This window comes from Gavia stellata, chromosome 21 (assembly GCF_030936135.1).
Source record: "Gavia stellata isolate bGavSte3 chromosome 21, bGavSte3.hap2, whole genome shotgun sequence".
Classification (NCBI taxonomy): domain Eukaryota; kingdom Metazoa; phylum Chordata; class Aves; order Gaviiformes; family Gaviidae; genus Gavia; species Gavia stellata.
The window spans coordinates 2,320,957-2,348,779 of record NC_082614.1 but is presented as its reverse complement, the minus strand read 5'-3'; the positions used below and the strand labels follow the sequence as shown (position 1 = coordinate 2,348,779).

General features: G+C 43.0%; 1 protein-coding gene across 1 annotated transcript; it reads left to right on the top strand.

Moving 5' to 3' along the window:
* Positions 1 to 236: 236 nt before the first annotated feature.
* On the top strand, positions 237 to 27,823 carry RNFT2 (ring finger protein, transmembrane 2). The gene is made up of 9 exons (XM_009814388.2): positions 237 to 326; positions 3,156 to 3,634; positions 4,787 to 4,863; positions 6,435 to 6,535; positions 9,177 to 9,330; positions 19,995 to 20,144; positions 24,713 to 24,778; positions 25,822 to 25,923; positions 27,586 to 27,823. The coding sequence occupies exons 1-9, from the start codon at positions 244 to 246 to the stop codon at positions 27,718 to 27,720; spliced, it is 1,347 nt and encodes a 448-aa protein (XP_009812690.2). The 5' UTR covers positions 237 to 243; the 3' UTR covers positions 27,721 to 27,823.

Here is a 27,823-nt window from a genome sequence, read left to right as displayed (position 1 = left end):
TGCAAAAGGGGATCTGACTAGTTCCTGCCCTGCTTGGAGACCACTGTATGTGTGCTTCCATTTGCCATTTGAAAGTTGTTGCTTCGCAAGTGAACTAAGAAACAAAATCCAAGCTTGAGGTGCTCTTTCAGAGAAGCAAGTGATTTATGCCAGCCATGTCACTAGCTGAATGGTTTTCACAACCCTCTGACTCTGTGGGCCTTTGATAGTAGTCACACTGGGAACTGTTGACCTACAACGTTAATGTTGAGCGTGTTGTGTTTTAAGGTTTTGAGGAAGATGCAGAGACGGCATAGCAGCAACACTGACAACGTTCCTCCTGAAAGGTAAATCTTTTTCCTTCTTTTTTCCTCTGTTTTCCTCTCCAGAGAGGAATGTTCTGATTTAAGTGTACGGTGTGTTTTAGAAGATGAAAGCTCAAAACTGAGAAAGGCATATACTTCCTGTGCAGGGCCAGTGTGGCCAAGCTTTCTGCTCGAGTTTAGAGAGTTTAGAGACAGATTTACTTTTCACCTTCATGGCAGTTATTGACTGCTACCAGCTACAGTGTTTCAGGTTTCATGACCCAGTATGGCACATATGGAGACAGCTGGCTTAGCATAGGCAGGATGTTTTGGAGCCCTAGAAGAACGATTCATGGCACAGTCCTGTGGGGACCCTGAGTGCTATCAATCTGAAAGGATCAATCTGTATGAACAGAGGCTATTTATACTTCTGTTATTAAGGTGTTTTAAAAGTCTGCTGGTCTGAAGTTCCCAACTACTATGACTTAGTATTTTATAAAGATTTTTGGGTGATCCTTCACATCATCCCAGAATCTGTATCTAGCTTCATGTATGTGAATATTTAGAAGTAGAATACCGCTAATTCATTTCTGTAATTATAACATCAGCAAGGGAGGCTTGCCATTGTTGTTGTTCTGGTACTAAATATTCCCTTGTGCTTTCCCAGGGTTAGAGCTTGACTTTTTTTTTTTTTTTTTTTCTAAAGAAGAAACTAATCTAATTACTCTAAGGCAAAGATGGAACTAACGAAATTTCATTGCTCTGGCTGAGCCGAGATTGTAAGTGAAAGATCGTGATCACAAGCAGTCACTAAGTATTTCTTAGTAGTTTTGCAGGTAGAGGTGAAGCTTGATGTCATGACCACTTCTAGCATGGTACCAGTCTTAATTTCAGGGGAAAAGAAAGGCATCTTTAACTTTTTCTGCGTGATGCTGCCCAAGCCTCAGTGCAGTCTGTGGGTTTTATATCAGCAGGCAAGCCTGGGGCTTGAGAGGCACATGAGATGTTGTATGGGCCCTCTCATCTGCAATGTAGAGCTCTCTGAGTCTGTACAAACTTATAAGGCACTTTAGGATCTGTTTGAATGGTTAAAATATATTCAGGATAGGTGTCTATTATTGAGTGCAAAAGATAAGCAGAGTAATGTCAATTGGTTTTTATAAGTGCTTCTGTTTTTTAACAGGCTAAATACATATTGTCAGTAACATAGGCTGAAGGTTTTCTAACTGTAGCATGAACTGCTGTTGCCTCTGGTCTTCACTTCTCTTAACTTCAGCAGACTCACAATTTCATCCTTGTTTATTTGTTTTTAAATATGTCCCTGATTAATTCCTTCCTGCTGAAAGCATGGTCATGTATCCTGGTAGTATTGTTCCAAACAATACTCGTGTCTTTATCTGTAACACTGGGTTCCGCCCAATTTCTTTGTTATGTTCCCAGATGTAAGTACTGTCACATTATGCCCCTGTCTTGTGTATACAACCCTGAGTTGCAATGTTAGGTGTAAATTCCAAGATCTGGTTTACGAATATTTTGAACCAAAAAGAGGTGTGCAGTGTCTTGTTGACTTGATTCCTTGCTGGAGCTTGTGGAGAGACATTGGGAATGGGGTGTAGCTATAAAAAACCTTATTAGGAGTTTACTTAGTGGGGAGGTATGCCCAGAGAGGTTTGAAGCTATCTCCAGAGTGAGATGAAAGGCAGTGCTCTGTGCCCTGTAAGATGCCTGGGGAGGCTTTTGAACCCATGGGAGAGAGAGGGTTAAGGGCCCTGTATGTGCCTGCCTGTGCTGTCTCAGCTTGTGACCACTATTTCTAAAGTTAGAGATCTCCAAGGATTAAAATCAAGAGAGACTGAAGCTCTGCAACATGCCTTATTTGTGGGCTTTGCCTCTTGCTGAGCTTTATTTATTCTTTACTCTCCTTTTGCAAGTTAGAGAGGTATTTGTGTCTGCCAGGTGTTTACTGCCTAATGATTGTTCTACTTGTTACTTGTGTTGTTCCCTGTCATCTAAACTTTACATGTATTCATTTCAGTACCACAGTACTGAGTTCAGGCAAAGAAAGTCTATTTTCTTTTGGTATTAGGATGAAGAGATTTAAGACTTTCTTTTTGGAATCTGGCTATAATCCAACAAGCTCAGGAAAGAATCAGTGCCAGATCTAATTCTGTCCAGTGCTGAGTAATTTAGGTACATACATGTCCAATTTGCCGAGAATATCAAAACAAAGCAATTTCTCTTGACCCATGAGTACATCCTTTACTTACAATATTTGTTGGGTCAGGGACACACAAGCAGCTCTCAATGCTTCTCTTCCCCAGTTGACTCTGTCTCTTGTTTGTGTTATTCATCAGTAGGCAAGTAGCGATCATCCCTAAAAAAAGAGAGAAGATTTTGGAGGTAGGTCATTTCTTTGAGTTAGCTTGATTAATTTGTTTGTATATAATGTGACCTGTCTTGGTTGTGCTGTGTAAAGTTACATGGGGTTTTGTATGTTTGTCTTTAAATATTAAAGTCGTTATAGAAGATGTTAAATTTGGTATCAGATGTGTTATTTCTTTGGTTCCTCCAAAAGTAAAGGGGGCATTTGGGAACTCTGTTCCTTAGATGAAGGAACTGGTGCATTTTGATCAGTTCTTTAGAAGTACTCTGATCTTATCTTAGGAGTCTGGTTACTGGCCTCTAGTTCTGCAACTGTGACTTTCCAGCAGGAAATAGAGGGAGAAGCATCTGTCATCTGGAGACCTACATATTCTGATAGTGTGTGAGGAACTCTTAAATGACTACAGGCAGGATTGGGCTAAACGACTAAGAAGTTCTGTGGCACTCATTTTTGTTTAATCACTTTTCCCTAATCTCTGTCCACTGCAGAAACCGGAGCCAAACAGTCAGTTCTGAAACCAGCGTGGATGAAAGTGGAGTTTTTGAAAGTCTGAAGGCTGAAGCTTCCTCACCGCAACAGCTGTTCTCAGGCCTGGCAGGTATCCCGTCGGGCACCATCACAGCCACGCCGTTCCAGTCAGGTTTGGTTCTGGGCTCTTCAGCAGGAGGTGGGGAAGTATTCATTCAGATGCCAACCCCAAGGGAGGAAGGGGCCAGTCGTACAGAAGGAGCCCCGTTTCATCACCGGCAATCGTCCCATCATTTCCACCATGGCCATCACCGGGGTTCATCTCTACTGCACATGGCAGGAGGGGACCGCCACGGGCATGCTGAGGAAGGCAGTGATGAACAGGCTGGGACTCCAGCCCCAGCTCTTTCAGAGTTAAAAGCTGTGATCGGTTGGCTGCAGAAGGGACTTCCCTTCATATTGATCCTCCTGGCTAAAGTTTGTTTCCAGCATAAGCTTGGTAAGCATCTATCCTTTTTGGATTGTAAGTGTATTAGAGGGTGGTTAGGAAGCTTTATCATGCTGTGGTGACCGATACATTTATCCACGTGACAGTGTCTAGAGGTAGTCTAGCATGAAGGGGACATATTCAAATGAATGGGATAATGCATTTGATAAATTCACCCTACTTTCAGTCCAAGCTGTTTTCATCTCTGTCAGTCCCATCTGTTTCCTGTCCTGACCTGTGGGAGATCAGTTCTGTTCCTCTTCCTAATCTCTCCTTGACATTTCTGCAGGGGTTGAGGATGTTACCAAGGCTTCTCACTCAGACCTCTCTCTAGGAGAGATGGGGAGAGCTTACGTTGGTGATTAGCGAAGGCTTCTGTGTAGCACAGGAGAGTTCAGAGGGATGAGGCACTTGTAGAGCTGGAAGGATGGTAGTTGTGAAATCAAGCCAAACAGCATCAGCAGTTACATCTTACAGTTGAGAACTTCAGAATTCCCTAAAGAATATGTCTATCCAGGTTTCTTTAATGGTACCTGAATGTTTCAGCCTCTCGGTGGTCATGTAAAATCTATTCATCTAATCCTCCTCTTACTACAAAATTGTATGCGTGGCATGTCTGAGGATCCTTACTCATTCTGGGAGAAGTATGCTGAGATTATCATCACTGGGAAGCGAATAAACCTTGAGTTTAGTCCACTTACTGCTCTCCCAAAACCAGGTATTGATTCATGTCTGCAACATCTTGCTCTTTGGACCTGGTGTCCTATGTGGTTTTGATAGTGTGCCCTGTGCCCTGTCCTCCATGAGCTGCTGAACTGCTGTTGTAGTACTGTCACCTAGCTGAGTTCTGTTTGCACAGTGCGGCCACAACTTGCAGCACTTCTGCTCTCCTTCAGCACAGAACCTGACGTTTGGACAGAGTGTCTGTAGTGGGCTGGGTGGCAAGTGCTCACTGCAGTAGCTTCATTTTCATTTAGATTGAATTTCAACTTCACGTGAGTCCACACTGCTCTGTTTTAGTCGCCTATATATTTTAATTCCCAGTGCATCCAGAATATCACCCAGTAAATTTTTTTCTAAGCTTGAGATGCTGACATCAAATGGCTTAGGACTGAAGATCCTCCTGCCCAGGCTTATATACTTTGACAGTGCCTTTCCCTGCAGGGATTGCTGTGTGCATTGGTATGGCCAGCACATTCGCATATGCCAACTCAACACTCCGAGAACAGGTTGCTCTGAAGGTGAGTATAGCCTCTTCCTCTCTTACGTTCCCAAGCAACATTGCTCTTTGTATACAAAACAATGTCTATGTTGAACCTTCTTTTGCAATGTAGGGATGAATGCTGTTATATGCATACAGATCTGTCAGAATAAGAGTACCGTGCCCGTAATCCTCACTTCCTCTTCCTATTTCTCCCCACTGATGCTCTTCCACAGTTTCCATCCTGCTGTTTTGTGAAAGTGTGGCGTAGTAAAACGAAGAGAGGAAAAGTCAGGGAGATTGTAATCTGCTTCTGACTATGCCACTGGCTGGCAGTGCATCTTCAAGCACTTCTCTGTGCCTTAGTTTCCCATTATGTACAGCAGAGGTGCTGAAACATATTTCACTAGTTAATGATGAGATTTAATTTATTAGCATTTAGATAATGTTTTGAGATGTTCAGCTGAAGGATTTTGTACATATATTGCTCGTTAGCATGTTTATAATGCCCTGTTGATAATATGCTTAAAATATAAAGAAACCAGCAGATCTTTTCAGGCCTTATGATCTTCAGTGTCAGTAGAATACTTCAACAGCACTAAAAACACAAGACGGGAACTGCTTTTTTGTAAAAATGACATGGGTGGCACAAGTACTTATATCTAGCAGCAGCAGTAGAATAAATGTGATACAATGCTGAATGAACAGATAAATTGCACAATCATGTAATAGATTGCTGTTGCCTTGCACTTTGCACCTCAGTCTTTCCAGCAGTGTGCCCATTAATCCGCCTGCTTTAAATCTCAGCCTAACATCCCTGGCTGTTGAATAGCTACAAAGAGCTATTTTCTTAATAAATCAGCTCACAAGGAAAATGCTGGGTTTTTTTTTTTCTCCCAGGAGTAAAATTTACTCTACAAAATTACACTGGGCCAAGACCCAGGACAAGGTCTTCTGCCACCCAGTTTCTGTCTATAATGTTTCTTGTCTTTTGAAATGCAAAATTTGTACTTCTTTTGACCTTTGATTATTTCTTCAATCAAAAATGCATGTTCTAGAACCTCCATACATTCAGATAACATTCATATCTGCTGCACGTATTGATGGGTTATGTTATATTTGATTTAGCTAAGCCTTCTTCTAGGTGACTTTGGATCTATTTGTAAAACACCCTTTGATGGAGTGTCATTCCAGACAGGTGACAGCTGAGAATTATAGTACGATATATGGAACTGACTTTCTTTTAATCTGCTTGTCAAACTGCATTTTAAATATCAGGAGAATTTAGATGTCCCAGGAAAGATCCCAACTTTGAAAATTGTGTTCTGCAAGTAAGGCAGTATATTTTCACCAGTATATTTCGATGAATTTCTCTGAAGTTACTTTATTTGAAAAGGTTAGGCGAGCGAGAGCCATTTCTGCTTGTGTTTATATAAGTCTTCACCTAGCAGCCTATTTCTGAGTCTTAGTCCAATGTAAATAAACTAATTACTGAACGCTTAGTTGCATATTTGTGTCCCCTGGGTTAGTCTTGCATTTTTCAGCAGTCGAAGGCTCAGCGCAGCCCTTGAAACTTTGAATTTATCTTCTCTGCTTCTTTTTCTTGCTCAGGAGAAGAGATCAGTGTTGGTTGTCTTCTGGATCCTGGTCTTTCTCACTGGAAACACCTTGTACTTGCTTTACACATTCAGCTCTCAGCAGCTGTACAACAGGTGGGCAAAATTTACATTGTACATGATGGAAGCAGGTGATAATTGCCAGGGAGGAAAAGAGGGAAGCCCACTTTTCCCCACACTTTGGGAGGAAGTGTGCATACTTAAGGTATCTGCTGCCTTTGTTACATCTTTGTAATACCTTTCAAGGGAGGAAAAGTATGTGTGCGTTACTTCTACCAGTGGACTATGCTCCTATCAATAAATGACATAACCAGCGTGTAAATGGGCCAGGGTGTGATGATATACTACAGCGTTGCTGCTTGGAACATGTACACTTGCAATTTTCTTATGTATCGAAGCAGGGTGGATACTTTTCTATAGTGGGACTTCTGAATTTCCATTTTGACCGCTGTGACTGAACATAAAGAGCAGGGGTTGGAAGCAGATAAGAAGTTGACCCACTGATTTTTCTCTTCCTGTAATGTTTTCTTTTCTGTTCAGTCTGTCAAGATTTGAGTCTATTACAGGGGATAAACTGGAGATGAAATAGTAGAGTTTTACCTTCAATGTCCGCAGGGCTTGGAGGCATTTGGATCTGAGGTAATTAAGATAGCCTCCACTTTCAAATTCTGACTAAAGTGGTTCTCAAATATAGAGAAGTTAGTACCCATGGATTTGGTTCAGTACTGTCCCTGCTTATTATAAAGCAGGGATTAAATGACAGATAGGAAACAAAGATACAGAACTTAAGCAAGGGGATGTTAGTAGAGTAAATAAGAAGAAACGGAGCGATATCAAACCTAGTTACTTGAGAAAGTAATTTTGATATTAGTAGCTAAAAAAAGATATGAATTACCTTCCCAATGAAAATTTTATTTGTCCCACTGAAGGGGACTTAGAACTTCAGACTGAAAATACAATGTGTGTAACATGCATCAGTGGGTTATGGCTAGGTGGCTTCTGGGTATGTTTTTTTCTGTCATTTATTTCATTGCTTCCTTGCTTCTTCCCACCTTTACTGTCCATGCAGTAGAAGAGTCAAGGTCTGCCCTCAACCCTGGTATCCTTTGGAATGGCCCCTAATGTATTTGTGATCATTGAAAAGCTGTGTATGTAAATGCTACTGGAAAGGGGGAGAGATGAGGATGCTTGTATGTGTGGATCTGAATGAGAGATGGGAAGCCATGGGGTACTGTGTATAGGGCTTGTGGGAGGGAATGGAAGAGAAGAAACAGGTATGGCATAAAGGTGTGAAAGCATTAAGAAGAAATTTGTTTGCACCACAGGGAAACTGTGTCTTTAAGAAGGTGATTAAGGTTAAAAGCGTGAATGGGACTAATTTAAAATAAAGGATAGTTAATCTAAAATAAAAGGGTTTCAGCAAATTGGGGCCATCCTACACACTGTTTAGGGTGTGGTTTATTAGCAGTGAACAGGCTGGGCAACAGCTTCACTGACAAGCCCAGTTCCTGCGAGTGTTGTAGTGGTGCCTGCTGTGTCATGCTTGGGCTAGAGTATCTATTGCTTGCTGTGTGGGGACCTGTGACTATTCACGAGGCAGGCCTGTGAAATTAGAAATAGCTGCTTCAGTTTTATTTCTTTCTGGCTTACTTTTCATTTCCTGATTTATTTACTTTTTACTTGTTTCTAGTGCATGGATAGTAGTAGTAAAGTCTCTGATTCTGTTTCTGTTTTTAGGGTGTAATTTTACCTGTTGTGCTGTGCCAATGTTGTGAGTATTTTAAATTCATGTTCAGGCTTTTCATTTTGGGTTGGTTACTTTACTTTTGCATTTTTTTTGTTAAGTTTTTGCTTTCTACCATGAGGCTTTAGTAGGTAAATATCCTGAAGAGGAATCCTGTTTCTTCAGTCTGAGTAGGGTCCAGTCCTCATTGCTGCTTAGGTCAGTTGCTCCTGCCCATTGCTACATGAAGTTCTGCTGTCCTGGACTCTCCTTCTTTAAAGAGCAAATGTTCTGCCCCATCAATAACATTATGTAAGGGGCACCACCTTTTTGGATCTTTAGTTCAGGTAAGAGTTGCTAATTAACACAGCCCAGCTCTCGGTCTGCTTCAGACAGTGGCAAGCCACTGTCAGAGCATGACGCACCTGAAGTTCTGACATTTCTGCCGCGTCTAATACAGTGCTTCCTTTGTCACCCATTTGCTTCACATGCACTAGTAGCTTTAGAGACTGCTGCCCCTGCAGTAGTTCTACCTGTGGCAAGCCAGCCTCAGAGGAGCAAGATGTGGTCTTGACTTGGCCATGACTTCCTCAAGGAATCATAACTATTGATGACTTGGACTTCAAAGGACCAGCTTTTACAGTCAGATCGGATAGAGAAAGCCTGTGGACTAAAGGCACTGTCATTAGACCAAAGGCTCTTTTACAGTGTGGATTGCAGGTTATGGAGATTGTAGCCTTCCAAAACAGATCTTGTACGTGTTTGGGTCCTGTTTTCTGATAGTGGGCAAACCTGCTGACCTCAGTAGAAATGGGCAAGAACAGACAAAGTCAAGAGGCCCAGAGGAACCATGGGACTAATTTGCATGTCTTATTCCTATTGCCCTTGAGAACTTCATTGAAGTTCCGTGGGGTTTCTAGGCTTTCTCTGGCCACCAGTGGATACAGCTAGTATCAAGAAGCTTAAGTGAGGCTCTCCTCATTGGTATTTGAGCCTTGTTGTCATGCCTTTCAGCCTTATATTTCTGAAACCCAACCTTGAGAGGCTGGACTTCTTCGACCTGATGTGGATTGTGGGCATCGCCGACTTCGTATTGAAATACCTCACCATCGCATTGAAATGCCTCATTGTTGCCCTGCCTAAGATCATCCTAGCTGTCAAGTCAAAGGTAAGAGTCTCTTTTCTTCTTGATAGATGTTTGTCTTTGATAATTTGATACCTTTACAACATGTTTGCAGCATGAAAGCAGAAGCAGGTGTAGCATGCAGATGGAAGAATAAAAATAATAAAATCTCTGATAAAACTTTGGCAGAAAGTCACCTGGGTAGTGAGTTTTGAGCCATTGGAGGCCTGAGCAAGGGTTTGGCACTGTCGGCAAGTAATTTAAGTCCGGAGAGAAAGGTAAGCATTGCTTGAGAAGGAATAGGGACAAGCAGTGGTATAACTGCGCTTCTGCTTCACTTTGTTCTAAGTCTTGTTTTCTGAGTAATCTCTGTAAATAGATACTTCTGAAGAACAAATCTCTTAATTTAATGGAAAGACATTGCAATTACTTGTCTCTTTGGCTTTCCACTTGGGTCAAAGAAGTAACAGTATTAAATTGAAGCTACTGATGCCACAAAAGACAGCACCAGTTCTAACCATGGGTGAAGAAATATTTTAACTAAATGGTTAACATGCTTAAATATTTATAAAATCATATGTAGACTAGGCCTAACTTTTGAAGCTCTCTCACTACATTCTCTCTCTTGAAATACCTTTTCATACTTTTACTCTTAAAGATCTGTCATGCTGCCCCTTCCTCCACTTAGTAGTATCTACATTACGGTGGCAAATGTAGCAATGTGTATTATTCGCATTTGGTAAAGAAACTTTGTGGCAGCTGTTGGGATGAAAGGCTTTATATAGATGCAAGATATTATCATTAATCGCTGAAAGTCTCAGGCAGGGCACTTAAGAGGATATCTAAACTGGGAATAGTTTTGCTTACAAATGACATGGGTGGCAGGGGAGTTGAGCAGTTTGTTCCGGCACAGCAGGGCTATTCGAGATGGTTATTAATTTATTTCTGGCAATTGTCCAGCTCTTTTTTTTCCTTCTTCTATTATTATTATTTTTATTTTGGGAGATTAATGTGCTAGGTCAGAGCATAATCCAGCCTGGGGAGGGAGGGAAAAGTGATGTGAATAGTCTTCCCAAGATAAATTGCAGTGTTGGAAAAGGTTCACAGCCTTTGCTTGCTTGTCTGAGAGCTATCCCAAGTACTCATTAATCCTTGTCGGGAGAGAAGAAAGAGAAGGGGTCTTTATTTGCAGCTACAGTGGGAGGCTGGTAAGATCACATCTGTCAAGGGCCTATAATGACTCAGAGCACAGATGCTTCATTTTTAATACCTTTTTCTGGAGAGCAATATTTCTCACTTTTTTTAAGTCCCTTTTTGTCTTAGGATGTTGTTGATGGTCTCACTGTCCCTTGACATCTGAGACTGCTGTTACCTACCACTATGGATGTGGATTTATTTTATCCCCCTCTCTACAGTGCATCCATTAAGCCAACCAGGGATGAGATCTGGTGTAACAAATTAAGCAAGATCAAACCAGAGCGGGAGAACTCCAAGAGAACCCCAGGATGCCACAGAAATTGTAATTGGTAACCACATAGCTGAGCTCTTCCCCTAAGCCTGATGACCCAGCTTACTTCTACAGGCCAGCTCGGTGCTACACATCTTATTTTTCAGATGAGGTTTTTTTAAATGTAAGCTTTTTCTGAGTTAGAACAGTTCTATTGCACTTTAGGCACATCAACTTTGACCAAATTCATCTCAAGTTATTTGCTATCTTAATACTTGCCAGAAACAAAGTTAATCTCTTCCTCCCTATATGCTTGTAGTAGTATTTCTGCTTGAAGCCTAGCTTGTAGTTTATGAACTTCTGGATGGCTGTCACTTAATGGTAGCAGGTAGCAAGCTGCTGGAGAAATACAAATTAAATTCATAGAGTAGAGCTAGGATATTTTTAAGATATATATACACTGAGATTTTTTTCTGCCAATATAACTAGTCAGAACAGCAGCCTCTAGGTCCCCATAATACAGGGCCTGAAGTGGAGATTGCTGCACTGTCAGGGGTAGAGTTCAACACAGCTGTGAATGGGATAGCAGTATTTAATCTTGAGCTTCCTTGCAGTACCTTCTTGCTGCCAGTCAGTAACAGATGATAAAAACTTGCCCATGGATGGCATATCAGGGACTTTGATCATTCTGCACTCAACCTCTGAGCAGGCCCTTCGTATTTTCCTCATTTTGGAAGTTCAAAGGCACTGCCAAAGCTAGTCTGGCTTTTCATGCTGCTCCTTGAGATTCTAGTCGTCTCTGAATACTATGTGTTTTTCACTGATGCATGCATAGCCTTTCTAGTATGAGGCACCTCCTCTGAATGTCCTTCTTTTAAGTCTCTTACCTCTCCTTATCCATTGTGATTGGAGCAAGATCAGATTCTTTCTTTTTTACACATCAAAGTCTTCATATCTCTCCTCAGTCTTCTCTGTAGACTGAACACCATCAATTTTTTGAGTCTTTTCTCAGAGATCATTCATTCCAGATCTTATTCTCTTCTGGACTGTCTTCAGGCACCCCGTTTTCCAGATCATTTCTCCAGTGTGTCAAGATGAGTTTGGATTACAATCCTTCTTTCCAGTGGGTTTACAGCCTTTCCCAGTTTAGTGTCAGCTGCACATTTGATAAGCCTACTTTGTTCCATCCAGATCACTAATGAAAATAGTGAATAGTACTAAACGCTGCTTACCCCAGATGCATCTTTTCATTTTGACAGTGAACACATGAAAAATTTGGGCTAGAGCACTCAGTTCTCCCGGTCTAAGATACCTGGGTCATGTATTCCTAGTATGGCCCCATCACAGGAAGGGCAGCATTTGGTTTAAGATGACATCAAGAACCATCTTGGATTTATAGCATCAGTTCATGCTTTAATAACTGAGAAAAGGCAAACTAAAACCGAAAGGCAGAAAAAGAGGTTTGGCTTTGCAATCTGAATACAGAGAATAGTAAACATAATGCATGCTTGAAGTATGAAGCACGAAGGCTGCTATATTATGGGGATACAACTAGCCAGAGTTCTCCAAGCTTCAGTACCTCAGAAACTGAATATCTCTGCAAGCAACCCCTCCAAAGAATGAGGGAAGATTGAAAATTTGACAAAATAATCCCAGGCCTTCCTAGGTGCCAAACCAGCCTGGAAAACAGAGGTGCCAAGAGAGGCTGAGAGACTACCATCAGGCTGGAAAGCAGGGAAAGAAGGAGCTTGCAAATAGGGGAGAAAAGCAGAAAACAGAAGGTAACCGCACTATCAGACTCCAATCTTACACCGCTGCAATCAGTGGGAGTTTGTGGGAGAAGGAGCATACCTGTGGTTAAAGATGTCCCTTCCTCCCCATGAGCTATGATGGGCACATCAAGCTGAGTACAAGTTTTAATAGCAGCTGGGCTCATAATTTCTTTGGAAGGGGGGCTTGGCTCCCACCCTGCATGCTGAAGGCGCTCCATTAAAAAAGGCAAATAAGATCATTTAGTTCAATATAAAATGAATTAAAGTAAATTAAACTGCAGGAGCCATGTGGCCTGCAGAGGCCTCCATTGTTGTACACACATAAATGGCAGCTTTTCATTTTCACTGCTAAGGAATGACAGCTTGAGGGGGGTGGAATTAAAAATAAGGAAATAAATAATAAAAAGACACAGTTGCCAAAGATTTCGTTTAGGAAATCCCAGGTGCCTGCAAGTCTCCCATCCCCTCCTCATGCTGTTGTCAGCAATCTAAGCTGATATCCTGGAGAATGGAGTGAAGCATGGGGGGAGGGGGGAGAAGGAAAATCAGACCAAAAGAACTGTAAGAAACTGGTATCCTAGGTTGGTTTTTTTATTTATATATCCCTGTCTCTATAGGGAGAAAGATACCAAGGACACACTTTTTTTCCAGAGGTCTTAATGGCTGGTGTATAAGTAAGGCCCTAAGTAAGAATTTTCTTTGCATGCTCAATACAGATATGCAGCCAAGTTACAAGGGGCTACATTTCCAAAATCAAAAGGAAAACACTGACATTTATTTGTTGAAAACATAGTATGAAATCACTGTTGAATAAATACTTGTCAGTTTTGTTTGAAAGCTGGATCTAAACATTGCAAATGAGTTTTTTGTGGCAAGACTGGCATTACTCATGTGAAGTTTTTTATTTATGCTGTTAAAACAGTGCCAGGGCAAGTGTACAAATACTAGTCCACACTAGCACTGTGAACTCCTCACTATATCTTGGAAAATATTTACTTGGGGGTTTTTTTTCGGTTGGTCAGGTTTTTTTGGTGCTTTTTTTTTTTTTTAAAGTACCATCTCATCCAATCTGTTTGGAGAGAACTTGGCCTGTATGTGGCGGCCATTCTTTACACAGTTTTGCACTTGGACTTTGGACCAGATACCTTTTTCAGGTACATACCATATTTCCTGGCATGGATGGTTACAGCTCTGCCATGTAACATGAAAGAAATATCAGAATGTCCTTGGCCTGAAGTAGTATGATTTGGATCATTCAGCTGAAGCAAACTATAAAAGTGTTCAAGCCCAGGTTGGACATGGACAGGGCTTTAAGCAACCTGGTCTAGTGGAATGTGTCCCTGCTCAAGGCAGGGGGCTTGGAACTAGATGCTCTTTAAGGTCCCTTCCAACCCAAACCATTCTATGATTCTATTATGGTGTCAGCTGATCTGTGACAGCTGTGTCTTCTGTGAGTCTGAAGCTAGTAAGACTTGATTTTGAGTAGCCCCAGTGCTCTTTCTTGTTCTAATGGAGCACAGGCATGTCCACAGTTGCTTTGGTTATCATGTCACCACCTGTTCCTGGCTCTGGGCACAGCCACATATAATTAAACAGTTTTGTAAGGAAAATGAGCACTTACCTTATAATAATTAGAATTGTTCTGCAACCTGCCTCCACCTTGTGTCAGAGCTCAGCTCCATGGGATACCATGGTCCAAAATACTGGTGCCCAGCCTTTCTCACTGGGCAGTCTGAACCTTCTTCCATCACATGACTAGCTGCACAAGTGACTTGCATGTGCAGAAGTTTTATGCTCCTTGAGCAACAAGCTCTTCTTGCACTAGGCATTCATGTAGAACCACCCATGACATATAACAACATCCATCCTTCTGCACTGGGAAAGGGAAGAGGGCAAGTGGAGCAGTTTGTTGCTGCCAAAGCACTTTCTCTAGGCCACAACCTCTTCCAGAAGGCTCACATTAGAAGAGAAGGTACCAGAGGGAAGTTGTGTTAATTGTGATGGCAGCAGGCCTTCCAGTGTCTTTGCAGCCTCTCTTTCATCATGGGACCAGATATTTATCAATCATTTAACATGAAGTTTGTGTACATTTTTTTCAGCCTGAGAGAAACAGGGTCTCTTGGAGCATTTGCGTCTTCTAGATGCTGATCAAAAAGTACAGAAGCATTAAAACAAGCACTGAGAGCAGGTACATAGGTGATGTATTACAAAAAATATCCAGGTAAAGATCTTACTGTTCCTTGTCTGTGCTCTCTTGTACTGTACGATATGCAAGTTAATCCTAGCTTTCTGTGTGACTAAAGCGGTGTTTCCGCGTAGGTGATAGCCTATCCTCTCATTACCCTCTCCCTGATAATCTTGGATGCTTTTTGTGGGAACTCACTCAGAAATAGATTCACTCTTTTTGGACAACAATCTGAACTTTGATACTCTAGAGCCACAGGAACTATGTGATGGTTCTGCAAAGACTTTCCCCTATTGCAGCCTGGGACAGATGTGGTGTCCCAGAGCCAGAAGTGTGGGATTTATTACTTATGAAAGAAAAAGACTCACTAAAGCATAAGACTAGGTACTGAGGAACTGGGACTCTTTTCTGTCCCTCTCCTTAACACACTTTGAAAGTCACTGCTACTAAACTTTTTGAAGAAATTTTATGCTCTTAGATGCCTTCCAAGTTTAACTTTCCAGGTCAAGATATCCAAGATGTGACTTTCAGAAGTGCTATGCACTAACTAAAAATCTCATTTTCCCCTCTAGTCCCACCTTGGAATTGCTCCTTATTAGTCTTGCATGGATTTTCCACCAGCATCCTCTGTGCCACAATCCTGTTTACTGCTCTTACCCAACACTTTCTTAATATTGGCAATATGACCCAAAATCTCAGCAGAGCCTGCTCTCCTCTGATCCAAATTACCAGCAGGTTCCAGAAGTTTTTTCTAGCATCTTCCTGTTTCAGAATATGTCCTACTGCTGCTGGCAACAGAACAAGTGAGACTTGGAACTTCCCTTGAGTGCTAATCACAACTTACAGTTGCCTCATTGCAACTTCTCTCACTTCTTACATCCCATTTTAATTCCGCTGTGTAAAACCTTAGCACGCCTTTCTGTTTCCTTCTGTGGAGGCACACATGCACACTTACGCAAAGCCTTATGTCAAAAGAGACTACAAAGTCAATGCTCGGTTAGGCTACGTGGGAATTAGCATTGCTTCTGCAGTTGTAATTTGCCCCCTTTGGTGTGCTTATATTGTGATTTAGTTTTTAATTCTGTGATTCCATGCTATTTTTCTGTAAAACTTCTTCCATCCATCACCAGTGTATACTGTGCCCTATGGATGAAGCGAGGTGAGGTATTGAAAGAAGCTGTTGTAGAAACTGGAAAGTGCATAGAGAACAAAGAGGCCATTGGAAGAAGAATAATGTTCTACAAGTTAAAGTTGAATGCTACACTGGAGAATTAAATTCCATCCTTTTCTTTGCCAAATAATTCCTATGTGGTTCTAGAAAAGCCATGTACAGCTGCAAACTGAAGTCAGTGGTTTAGCTTTTAATGGTAATGTGATCTATAAAATTAAGTGCTTTTTATAAAAAGTCTAATCCCAGACATCTCAGCTTGGACACCAAAAAACCTTACCGTAACCTTAGTCTTTTTGTGTCTCAAGTTTTCATTTGGGAAATACAGAGAATAGCTGTCCCTTATGTCAGCCAGCAATGTGAAAGTAAGTTGGGTTTTTAAAGAAATCTTACTGTGGTGGTGATGTCATAAAAAGGCTGAAGAAATTTTAGTAATTTTCTACTCTGAGCAGAGCTCAAGTAGCATGAAGTGATAGGAGGCATCAAGTAATGAGGGTATAACAGAATACTGAAGTCACATGCTTAATGAGGACCAGTCACCCTGTGTGAAAAAATCGTATGTGTTCACATCATTACAGACTGTAAAATACTGTATGTACAGAAGGAAAATTGCTATTGTATGAAAATCCTGAATTCTGCCCTTCCAAAGTAAGTGCTTGATTTAAAGTATAAAAATGGTCTTTCTATGTGGTGAAGACGGTAGAGGAAAATGAAGGGTTATACTTGAGTCATTGACTTTGTTAAAACCTAAGCATTCTGGAAAAAAAAGAATCAAAATTTCACCATGTGGTATCACAAGGCTCATCAACAAAGTTGCTATAGTTGGATCCACAGCACAGTCTTCTGCCACTTGTGCTAATGAAGTGTTTGATAACCGGAGTAGCAGACTGTCAGCTTTTACAGTAACTGACCCTACAGAGGAAGCAGGGTAAGCACTGTACTCACATTTTAGTCAGGCTTAACTGCAACCTGTTGCAAGGGCTTGATGAGAACGGAGCCTCTTTTCTGGTATCTGACTCTACCCTAACCAGGAACTGTAATTTCAGGTAATACCCTATTCAACCTCTGCAGTCCGGCAAGATGATACGCTTGCTCTGGAGGGCTGGCTCCTGCCTGCACAGTCCAGTCATGCATTGGAGCTGGCTCATAGGCTCAGCAAAAATAGCTTTCACTGATCTCAGAGCTGTTCAATCTCTGTAGAGTGTATTCAAGAGAAGATTCCCCGATTTACATGGATTTTTATGAAACAGAAAAAGTCACCTAACAGAGGCAGGCCTTGCCTTATTTCAAGCTGTTGTTCCAAGTCAGATGCACAGGAGATGTAATTGTATTTGTGCTTAATATAACACACGATTCTTCCTAACCTTGATGAGAAATAGCCGAAATACTTTAGCTGAAGTTTTCAGACAAAATACAGCTCAAGACAAAGATTTGGCTTTGAAAACTTCAACCTAGATAGCCATGATATAACAAAGCTGAAAAGCAGAAGACAGAACGGTATACTGAGCGTGCTTACAAGTGATGGGTGCCACCTGCAATGTTGCTGCTATCAGAAGGCTAAATTTTGCTGCTGAAATTATAGGGAACAACCCTTGTTTTCTAAGCTTCTGGCTCAGAAGGAAGACTCCACTTCTGCTGCAGCCCTTTGTAGAATTACTTCTGATTTTCTAGGCACTTCTCCTAGTTTAAAAAAGGGCTGGTGTATTGCACTGAGGACTGAGATGCCTGACAAGACTTAGATTTCTGTAAGCATTTACTGTAGCATTAGTTCTCTTCTAAACGATGCTCAACTGTCCTTGTATTGCTTGCTTCCTCCTAGCTGTAATCACGAAGCTTATCAACAAGCCTCTCTTAAATGGTCAAGTGGGTGATGTTCATGGGCTCAGTGGAGAGATGCATCCATTTAAAACTTAACACCCTCAAAGAGTGCAGTTAATAAGTATCTAGCTGCTAAGATACCCTGCAGTTACCATTGAAAACTGAAGATCTGCGTTAGATAAAGGAATTACAAAATCTTTGTAAAGGGTAGAGATTTTGTGGTTAGAAAATTGAAGTTTGTCACTTGCTGCATGTTCATTTTAGAGCCACACTCTGCTGCTTCCAATTCCACAGCCTGCCTGGACCTCTAGGGCTGCCTGTGACCCATCTTTCCTTACATCTTGCTGTGGGCTCCAGTGTTTAGTGCCTCAAAAGCTTCTGTTGTAGAAGAATTTCAGCTTTGATGCCCCAAATGCTGAATCCAGGAGTACCATCTGATGCAATGAGAAAGTAAGCAGTGACCTGTCCTAGCCCAGCCTGCTAGGAAAGCAAAGCTAAATAAGAGAAGATGAGTGTAAGCCTGGTGGGAGGAACAAGTCAGAGAAAGCAAACAGTTTGCTGCCTTTAGCTTGCTGGTAGCTTTCATCAGAGCTGGCTGAGGAGGGGGAGGCAGAGAATTGTGAAGGGAAGGAAGTGACAGCATAGTCATTAGCAGACTGCGACCCTCTGTCACAGGGGCTCCTAAAATAAACGATGATTGTATTGAAGCATGAGGCTGGATAGAGACCTCTGTGCTAATTTAATAAATTGCTTGCATTTAGGACCCCAGATTGTTGCTGTTACATTTTTGCTATGTGATGCCACCTGGGATTAACAAGGAGGAGGGGACAGGGGGAAAGGAAGAAAGCAGCCCAGGTCCGTTAGCAACCGCTGGTGTGACCTCACTCCTTGTCCCGGGGGGGATATGAGATCATGAGAATGCCAGAGCTCTCTGAAGGATTCGATTTGTTCAGTACAGCAGGATGGCCTGCCGAGTGATCTCATCTCTGAGACCCTAGGGAAGGGCGCTAGCTGCTGCTAGTCTCGTGGACTGCAGAGGACTTAATCCCCACTCCAGATCTCACCAATTAACGATTGACCTGTGATGACATCACTGATGACAAAGCTAACGGGGACAACACAGCAGAATTCCAGGGGAATTTCCCCTTCTCCATGATCTTATCAAATAAAAGAATTTTGACATGTCAAAAACAAATCTTTCAGTCCAGATAATGTCATTGCAGATTAAGCATAGTTCTGGGCTCACAGCTTGCCCTGACCTAGTGCCCTGTCACCAGTTGTCCCTTTTAATCAGTGTGGAACAGAATATAAACAGGTCCTCATTAAGACTGGGAGACCCTAAATTAGATAGCCTTATTTATCCAGCTTCTTAACCCTATGCTTAGGTGCTTTAAAATAGAAATTACGTGGTAAGGAAAAAAAAAAAAATAATCTATTTCAGTTGCTGCACCTCATGGTTGTAGTAAGCCAGGAGGAAGTTTGTTACCTTGCAGGTGTCCTCCAAGGAAGGAAAGCTCTCTAACTGGAATAAACACCAGAATGGCAAGGGCAGCTTTGGTGAAGGTTTACAGAGAATGTTGCCCATTCTTTGAGTCTCTTTTGAGAGAGAATTGTTTCAACCAGCATGCTTCTCCCCTCCCCGCCTTTTCTTCCCTAAGGTCCCCAGGAAGTTTTAGTATCTCTGAGTTTAAAATGCCTGGAGGCTTGTGTTTTTTTTTTCAGAGCCAGTCTTTTTATCTGCGTACTGTACAAGAGCCAAGACACACCCGAGTGGAAGGGGAAGGGTGCTGGCAAATAGATAATTAATTTGATTCTTTGGGATGATCTAGAAAGTTGTCAGGAAGACTGATGTCACTGCACATTTAAATCCCTGTACCTTCAGAAGGGGTATAAGATCAAAGGGACCTACCTCACATTCCTTTTCTCATTATTAATAGTTTCTACTATTTACATCATACTAATCCCTGTAAGTCTTAACCTCCACTGCTAGTGTTCTGCAGCATTGTACAGGTATGCAATAAGGTGTATATCCATAACCTGCTCTAAAGTTTAAGATTCAAAAGTGTAGAACAATAGCTGGATAAGTGACAGAGCAAGAGGAGCACTAAGAAACAATGAAATGATAGTTATCCTTTCTAGGCACCGAGTTAAATGGCTGCAAAGAAAGCTGCATCTCATGAATACTGATCTTTGCACCATTTAACAGAGTATGCAGGTGGACAGTGAACACAAGTCTTATCAGCTTCAAGCCCTGCACCTGTTAAGTGCTCTTCTTTTGTCTTCCTGATAGTAATCATGTATCACTTTTTTGTTTTACAGGGAAAGTTTTATCTGGTTATTGAGGAGCTGAGCCAGCTATTCCGCTCCCTTGTCCCCATCCAGCTATGGTATAAATACATCATGGGAGATGATCCATCCAGCAGCTACTTCCTAGGTGGGATCCTGATCATCCTGTATAGCCTCTGCAAGGTGAGTACCACCTTATTAATAACCTCTATGGGAGCTGTAGCAAGAGCAGAGAAAGCAGCACAGCTGAGGGGAACAAATAAACCTTTTGATTGTTACTGTCCCTACCCAGGAAGGGAAGCTGCAGCAGCTGGGGACACCATGTGCTTCAGTTGCCAAAAGCATTTTGCTTCACCACTATGTGGGCATTGGTGAGCTAGAGGAAGATCTGTGACTGCTTATGTAGTGTTGCATCAGGCTGATGAAATCATTGCTGCTTTCTAATACCTTTTTATAAAGGCTAGAAGAGAATGGGAGTGGAGTCTTGGGGAACCAGCACTGGAAGAGAGGTTAGTTGTCACCAGACTTCTAGATACAACAGTGAAAGGAAGGTTGCAAGCAGTTAAGTGTTTCTCTCTAAGCCTTCCTCTGTCTTTCAAGGCAGGGTAGGTACTCTGTCACTCACGGTACTGAATGCGGCAGGGATGGAGAGGGCCATCCAAGTCCTGCCTAGATAAAAGAGGTAGTTCTGGGCCCATTCTAGGTCCTGGTCTGGCTGATACAAGTCCAGTGTGACTTATTTAGAAGAGTCCCAAGTCTGGTGTCTAGAAATAGTTGCATTTCTAATTGTGTGTATTGAACTCTGCCTAGGGGCAGAGCAGTAGCTGAAGCAAACAATGATACACCTTGTGTTATCCATCCCTCTGAGAAAAGCCAAGTGAATCAAGCTTGCTGCAGCCCTGATGCTTGTCTCTGCCTAGGCGAAAGGGGCTATGGCTTTGCAGGAGCAGACTGAAGAACAGAGAAGAGAGAATATATCTGAGCTGAAAACAGCTCAGAGGCTAATGGATTGCTGAGCAATACAAAGATCATACTATAGCTTTTATGCGAGATGTGGGTGCAGTTGTAGCTATATGTTGTATAGGAATGGGGCAACCCTTGCTGTCAAGGAATTTGCAATTTTTGTAGGCAAGATAAGCAGAGGTCATGGGAAGTGAAGTGACTTGGTCACAGCAGGTCTGTGATCAAGCCAGAAACAGAGCAAACAGTGCCGGAATAGAAGGCCCATGAGACCAGCGTAGTTCCATGCACACCCATTCATTCCCTCAGCTGTATGTTTCCTGCTCTTTACTCTTGGCTATGGGAGAGGATTGTTGTCCCTTTCAAAGATGCCATTGTCTGGATTCCCTCTAGACAACAGCATCCAACCCTCCCATGCCCTTCCGGCTTGTGAGGCCAGGTATACAGATCACAATTACAAGGACAGATTTCAGGTGACCTTTCTGGTGTCCCTGGAGAAGGGATGCTTACCTGCAGTTCTACATGCCATTTCTTGTATCTGGAGAAGTCATCATAGCATGAGGAAGCAGTAGGGGCCATCTGCTCCTTTGAGGAAGCGGAGCCAAGCACAGAAACACAGCTGGGAGGGCAAGGGCCTCACCAGCACCCAAACAAGGCAAGCAGGGCAGGCCTGGAGGTGATAGCCACATTCAAAGAGTCCAGAGCTTCAGGTGGGGAGGCAGGCCCAAAATAAGGCCAGAACAATCACAGGTCAGGATCAGGTCTGGTGAAGGCAGCCAGGGTCAGACACAGTCCAACAATTGCAGCACGTAGCCATAGTGATGAGACAGGCTCAAGGTGAGGGTGGAAAGTCACTCCATGTGCTGGAGCATCCAGATCAGCAGGATCTATAGCTATGGCTGAGCTAGAAACTAGCACTCACACAGCACAGCTCAAACATGATCTGAAGCCTCCAGGGCTGAGCTTAAATAGAGCTCCTGGGCCCATGGGCAGGGATTGTGGGTGGAGACCCCAGGTAAGGCTCGTCAGGGCCATGAAGGCCTATTAATGCACTCAGGGCCCTGACACATGGATGCAAGCAGTTCTTTCTGGGCTAGTTTGATGTTTCTCTACTATAAAGCCTTTATAGGTAGTGTTGTGATAATCTAGATTGGAAAAGCAACCTCATTTTGAAAAGTTCTGCTGATCTGTTATTTAGAAGCTCCGTGAGGAGAGAAAGACAGCTATTTACTGGCCTTCACTATAACTTAGGACCAGGACTGTGGGGCACACTTGTACTCAAGTGCCTTGGCTACAGCCTATGCCTATAACATGCATGTTTCTTCCTTTAATTCATCTAGTTCATCTAGGTATAAATGGATGGATAGGCCAGGTGAAGGGTGATACGTCCAGAAACATGTCCCAGGTCATTGTGTGACAACTACTTAGTACCACAGATGTGTCTAGGTTTGGATTCAACCACTGCAAGCTAGAGCCTTTGCTTGGAAGTGAAAGAAAAGTGGGAGCACACTCTTCCGATACAGATCATTAAATACTAGGTGCGTGCATCCCATTTACAGTCACAAGAGTTGCGGGTCTAATTCCTTGCCTGAGATACTGAAAATATACCCAAAGGAGTCCACATTAGCAAAGCCACAAACCACATTAGAAAAACCACAGAAGCCAATTTGGCACTCAGACCTTCTGTGCTCCTGGCAAAAATCCAGGGCTCAGCTAGGGCTGCATCCCCTCTCCCTACACAAAGGGCAGGCTCGACTTTCAGAAGGTTGTGTATAGTGCAGTGGATGGCAGCTGTCTTGGTGTCTGTCTGGACTGTGTAAACATGAACCTCTGATTTTGGTGAAGAAATCCCAGATGTTTACTAGTAAGAACATCCAGGTCTTATTTTTTCCCTATCCTGAACAGAAGCACTCACTGGCTGTGAATCCAATTGTTGTGATCCTATTGCTAGAAATATGACTGATGCAACTAGACTTCAGTGCATGGGGTAGTAAATGGCTGTTAAAGAGACTACTGAAACATGCGTATTTTGGGGGTACCGAAAATTCCAGATGAAAAAAAAATGAAGGGGGAGATGGACAGGGAGAAGAGGAGGCATCAGAGCCAGAACAAAGGCATTAGAAGTCACGCTATAAGCGAAGCAACTAGAAAAAGCTGTGAATTGGACTCTGGGAAAGAGCTGATCCCGATCCTTGTCCGAAGATAAAAAGTCTGTAGTAGTCGGCAGCCTCAAGTGCTAGTTGCTGACTGGAAGCATTACTGGAAGGACCCTGGGAGCCTTTTTACCTGCTGACTGGAAGCATTATTGGTGCCTTCATTTGATTCCACATCTATTGTACGATGATCTCACTGGCATTCCCTGCAGTGAGCCCACTTAATCATGCTAACCAAAAAAAAAAAAAAAAAAGAAAGCCAACTCCAGGCATTCTGGTGCCTTTGTACTTCTAGTCCACTGCAGCTCTGCATGTTCTTCATCACATCTTCCCCTGCCCTGCTAGCCGCTTCTCACTCAGATTAGAAACGGAGAGGTCCTGTTATATCATCTGGCCATTCTCCGAACTAATGCAGGGCTGTTCTTTTCACAATCATTTCTTCATATCTTGTCTAGTTCATAGTGTCTTTTTCCCTGTGTTCTGCTAGCAGATAGGGAAGATGAAGCTGGCATACCAGATTAGGTTTTCAAGCTGTTTACCCTTTTATTAGTAGTACCGTGTCCTTACTTTTAAGAATGCTGAGTGTCTCCTCTCTGGCTCAGCCCCTTGATATTTGTAGGCAGTTTATCATCTTTTCCCCCCACTTTTGTACTGCTCAGCCAAGCTGTAAATATTTATGTCTTTTAGTCTCTTTTCAGAAATCATTTTCTGCCGGCTCATTTTCTGCCCTTCTCTGAACTGCTTTTAGTCTTTAATGAGGAGCCCAGAATGAGCGCTGCTCTCCAGATGCAGTTACATCATGTTTTCTGGGCAATGGAGGGAGGGGGGAAGAAAAGGACCTGGTATTGCCCCTGCTGTTGGCCATCTTTGGGCATCTGCAAAGTACCAAGGTGCTGGAAACTCGCTCCCTTCCTGGCATTTGAAGTTTCTCACTCCTTAGGTGGATGGGAGCAACTCAGCCTCAGTCCTGCTTCTCATTCCTCAGGCCGTTCTTCTCTTGGTAGCATTTAATCACTGTACTCTGCTAAATCACTCTCTGCAGCAGGACAGGCAATTCCCACTCCTTCTTTCATAATATCATCTGGGCCTTGAAGTGTCAAGCTGTGTGGCAGAGCAGCACAGCCTTGGAAATGCCCCTTTTCCCCAGCGGCTGAGGAAAGCAGCTTTCTGCCTCTTCCATGTGAATAGACTGCCCTTCCTTCCCTCTTTCTCAAGCTAGTTGCAGTGTTTTCTAACCTCACTTCTGGGCTTTTCAGGTACTCAGTTCTTAGGGTAGGAATGGATCCATTTTAGCCCTTTCCTACCTAGTGAGGCTGGACAATTTGCCCTACCACAACACCCTGATGTCTGCTGCTCTTTCTGTCCTGTAATGCCCCTGATTGCAGTCCATTGTTACCAGAGCTTCTTTGGCTACCCTTCTGCACTGTCAGTTCACATTTATTACACGTTTCATGATCACTATGAAATCTTTTTTGGCACCATTGTTACTTAGGATTTTTTGTTCCCACCAAGTATCCATTTGAAGAAACTGTGCCACATGTTTCCTGAGTTTCTGGACTGTACACACGCGTGCACATGCACGCGCACACACACACACGTTTTCTGAAAAGTATATAAAATGGAATGTCTTTATTGCAGTCTTTTGACATCTGTGGTCGCATGGGAAGCGTGCGGAAGGCACTGAAGGTCCTTTGCACCCCACAGGTAAGTAGTCATACGACCAGTTTCATAGGTGGAACCTTGTTACTATTGAATGATGGAGTTGAAAATTGCTCAGTGTATCAGGTTCATAGAATAAAATAATTTGTTGCCCCATGGCTGGATAAGCTGGTACCTCTTGTCAGGGATGTTAGGAACCTTTTCTCATGTCTGCCCTTTCCCAGCTGTGGTAAGAGATCATTGCTGGTCTGGCCTGTTTTGTCTGATTGGAAGCCCTGTGTAATATGGATTAATCCACTGAGGCTGAAACTGCAAGAAGCTGACAAAACTTTGTAGTGCAGAGTGTGAGAAAGACTTAAATAGACGTATGTAGTGCCTGCTGTGCAGTGACATTAAAAGAGATCCTACAGTACACAGAAGTTATCCCAGGCATAGCATTATACAGTACTGAGGTTTAGATCTATTGCAGTGAAATACTGTGACATATTTTAAAATGGTAAAATCAAAGACTGTAGAGGAAAGGAACATAACATCATAGAAGTTTGTTAGAGCTTGCCTTGCTTATTCTGGGGGCTTGGGCTGGTCATTTGTCCTCAGCATGTTTCCATTTCCCCTATTACTGTTACAATAGGAAAAGCAACATTTACCTTCCACATATTTAAAAAGAAAAGTGAGAAGCCTGTGGGTGCTGCTGCTGTTATTCTTTCTTCTATTGTCTAACTTGCTAATAATAATACCTCCCACTATCTAAACACCTCTGCAAATGATGCTGAATTAATCCTTTCAGCTCCCTGTTGAGCTCATTAAATTTCATTATCATTGCTCCGCAAGTGGAGGCACTAAAGGATGGAGTCAGCTCGAGGGGAAAACAAAAGAGAGAACACAGAGCTCCAGACTCCCTGTGTTCTGTGTGCTGGTGCCCAAATCTCCCTTCCCCATACACACAAAGTGATATAACACCCGTGTCCTTCCCAGGTCATGCAGGGAATCTGGGTGTGAAAAACAGTGTCTATGTGTATGCTTAGCCACAAACCAGATGATCTTCAAACCTGTTGACACTGGGATTTTTTTCCACCTCTTCCTTACAGACCTATGGAGTTCGTGCTACCAGCCAGCAGTGCAGTGAGGCAGGTGATATCTGTGCCATTTGCCAAGCAGAATTCAGGGAACCTTTGATCCTCATGTGCCAGGTAAGACCCCAAGCTTCCCATGTCAGGTTCCCCCATTGGCACTCATCTGGTTAACTTCTGCAGCCAGGGAGAGGCACGGGTTAGCCTGAGTACTTCTAAAATCATTTGCTGGGTCTTGATCTAGGTCCTAGTGGGTATTTATTGCCCTTTTGCGGATAGCCAGTGATTCATGATAGCTGAGCCACTCTTCAGGGGCTGATCATAGCTATTGAGATGGAAAAGACCAGCCTTGTAGCCCAGGGACTGCCAGTTGGCAGTCCAGACCTTGGATCTAGAATGCAAGACGTTTTTATCTGACCCCTGGGGAGACTGGCTAGTCAATGGGCCAACCAAATTATGAGCAAGTGCCGTGAGAGGGGCATAGATCCAGAATGAGCCTTGATAGCGTGCATGAAGACTGGTGCAGCACCGTGTAATCACGGTCTGGCCTCTGAACACCTGGCCAGGAATAAAAGTAGTTCTGCATATAGAAGTTGGGCGCTGCTGCCAGCACCTGGGAATTGTCCCGTTTCTCATTTGGTAAACACTGGCAAAACCTAGAGTTTGAGAATGGCATGCTCTGAGTAATGCAGTAATCCTAATTTGGTGCTGGTAAAACCCTTCACACCCAACACACCAGAGGCCAGCTGAAGGCATCGCCTTATGGTGAGACTAATGATGCTTCCCCAAGATTTTCTCTTCAGTTGCTTGTAACTCGGTCAAGCTCTGTCTGTTGGGGTTGAAATTCTGCATCCTGGAGGCTGTCTCTGGCTGATGTGTGGGTGCTTGCAGGAACGCCTTAGGCAGAATGATACAGCCATTTCCAGGAATGGAATTGGTGGGAGATGTGCTCTCTTGTGATATCAAAAAAAAGCTCAAGAGCCTGTTTCTGAAGAGCTTTAACATTCCCATGCCTTGTAACAGGGTTATCAGATTAGAGCAAGTAGGTCACCTGTGCATCAAAAGTGCCTCTTACTATTCCTGTGAACATCTGTACAGATGTTATCAAGCTGTAAGCCCCAGAGAAGCTATCTTTGTATGTGCTTACAAGAGTCAAGATTTTGATCAGTTACATTTCTGCTGACCCCACATGCGTTAAGGAGGTCTCAGCTTCTTACAGCTTCTGATACTTCCTTCTTGCCCTATTCCTGCTCTTCCCGTCTGGAGCTAGATGGGGTCGTGTGCTGGATAGCTGTCCCTCCTGATCTCTGTTAGTACCCAAGGCGGGCTGGAGGGAGAACGCTGTTGTGGCTCAGTGTAGAAATGAGAGAAGAAGATAAGGGGTGAAAACTGACATTTATAGAGAAGGGGAAACCGGGACTGCGAAACTACTGACTGGGACTGGGTGGTGTGAGCAGAAAAAAGCAAATGCAATAAGAAGTAGGGGGAAGAAAGGGGGTTGTCTGAGCTAAGTAAAGACTTGTAAAATAACCCCCAGAACTGAGGGTGGAAACAGGGTAGAGAAAACCCTCTCAACTACTTGTATCATTAGCTTTGGCAAACTGATGGACTAGTAATGCTGGGATTTATTTTTCATATAATGTAAGTACTGCTAATCAGCTGCACTGCCCACCTGAACTTGAATCGTTACTTGCTCCCATGGCTCTTCTATGGAGTGTGCGCACTTAGTGACAAGACTGGGCCTCCTGCCCTCATCATGATGATGCTCTTTTGTCTCCACAGCACGTGTTCTGTGAAGAATGCCTCTGCCTCTGGTTTGACAGGGAGAAGACCTGTCCTCTTTGTCGTTCTGTCACAGTAGAAACCCTACGTTGCTGGAAAGATGGCACCACCTCTGCTCATTTCCAGGTGTATTAAAACCGATACGTACCGACAAATAGAATAACATGTGTGGAGAGAAGAAAAAGCTGGAAAATCTGGTGATCCCATGCCCCTACGTAGTTGCCTGTGGATTTGTTGT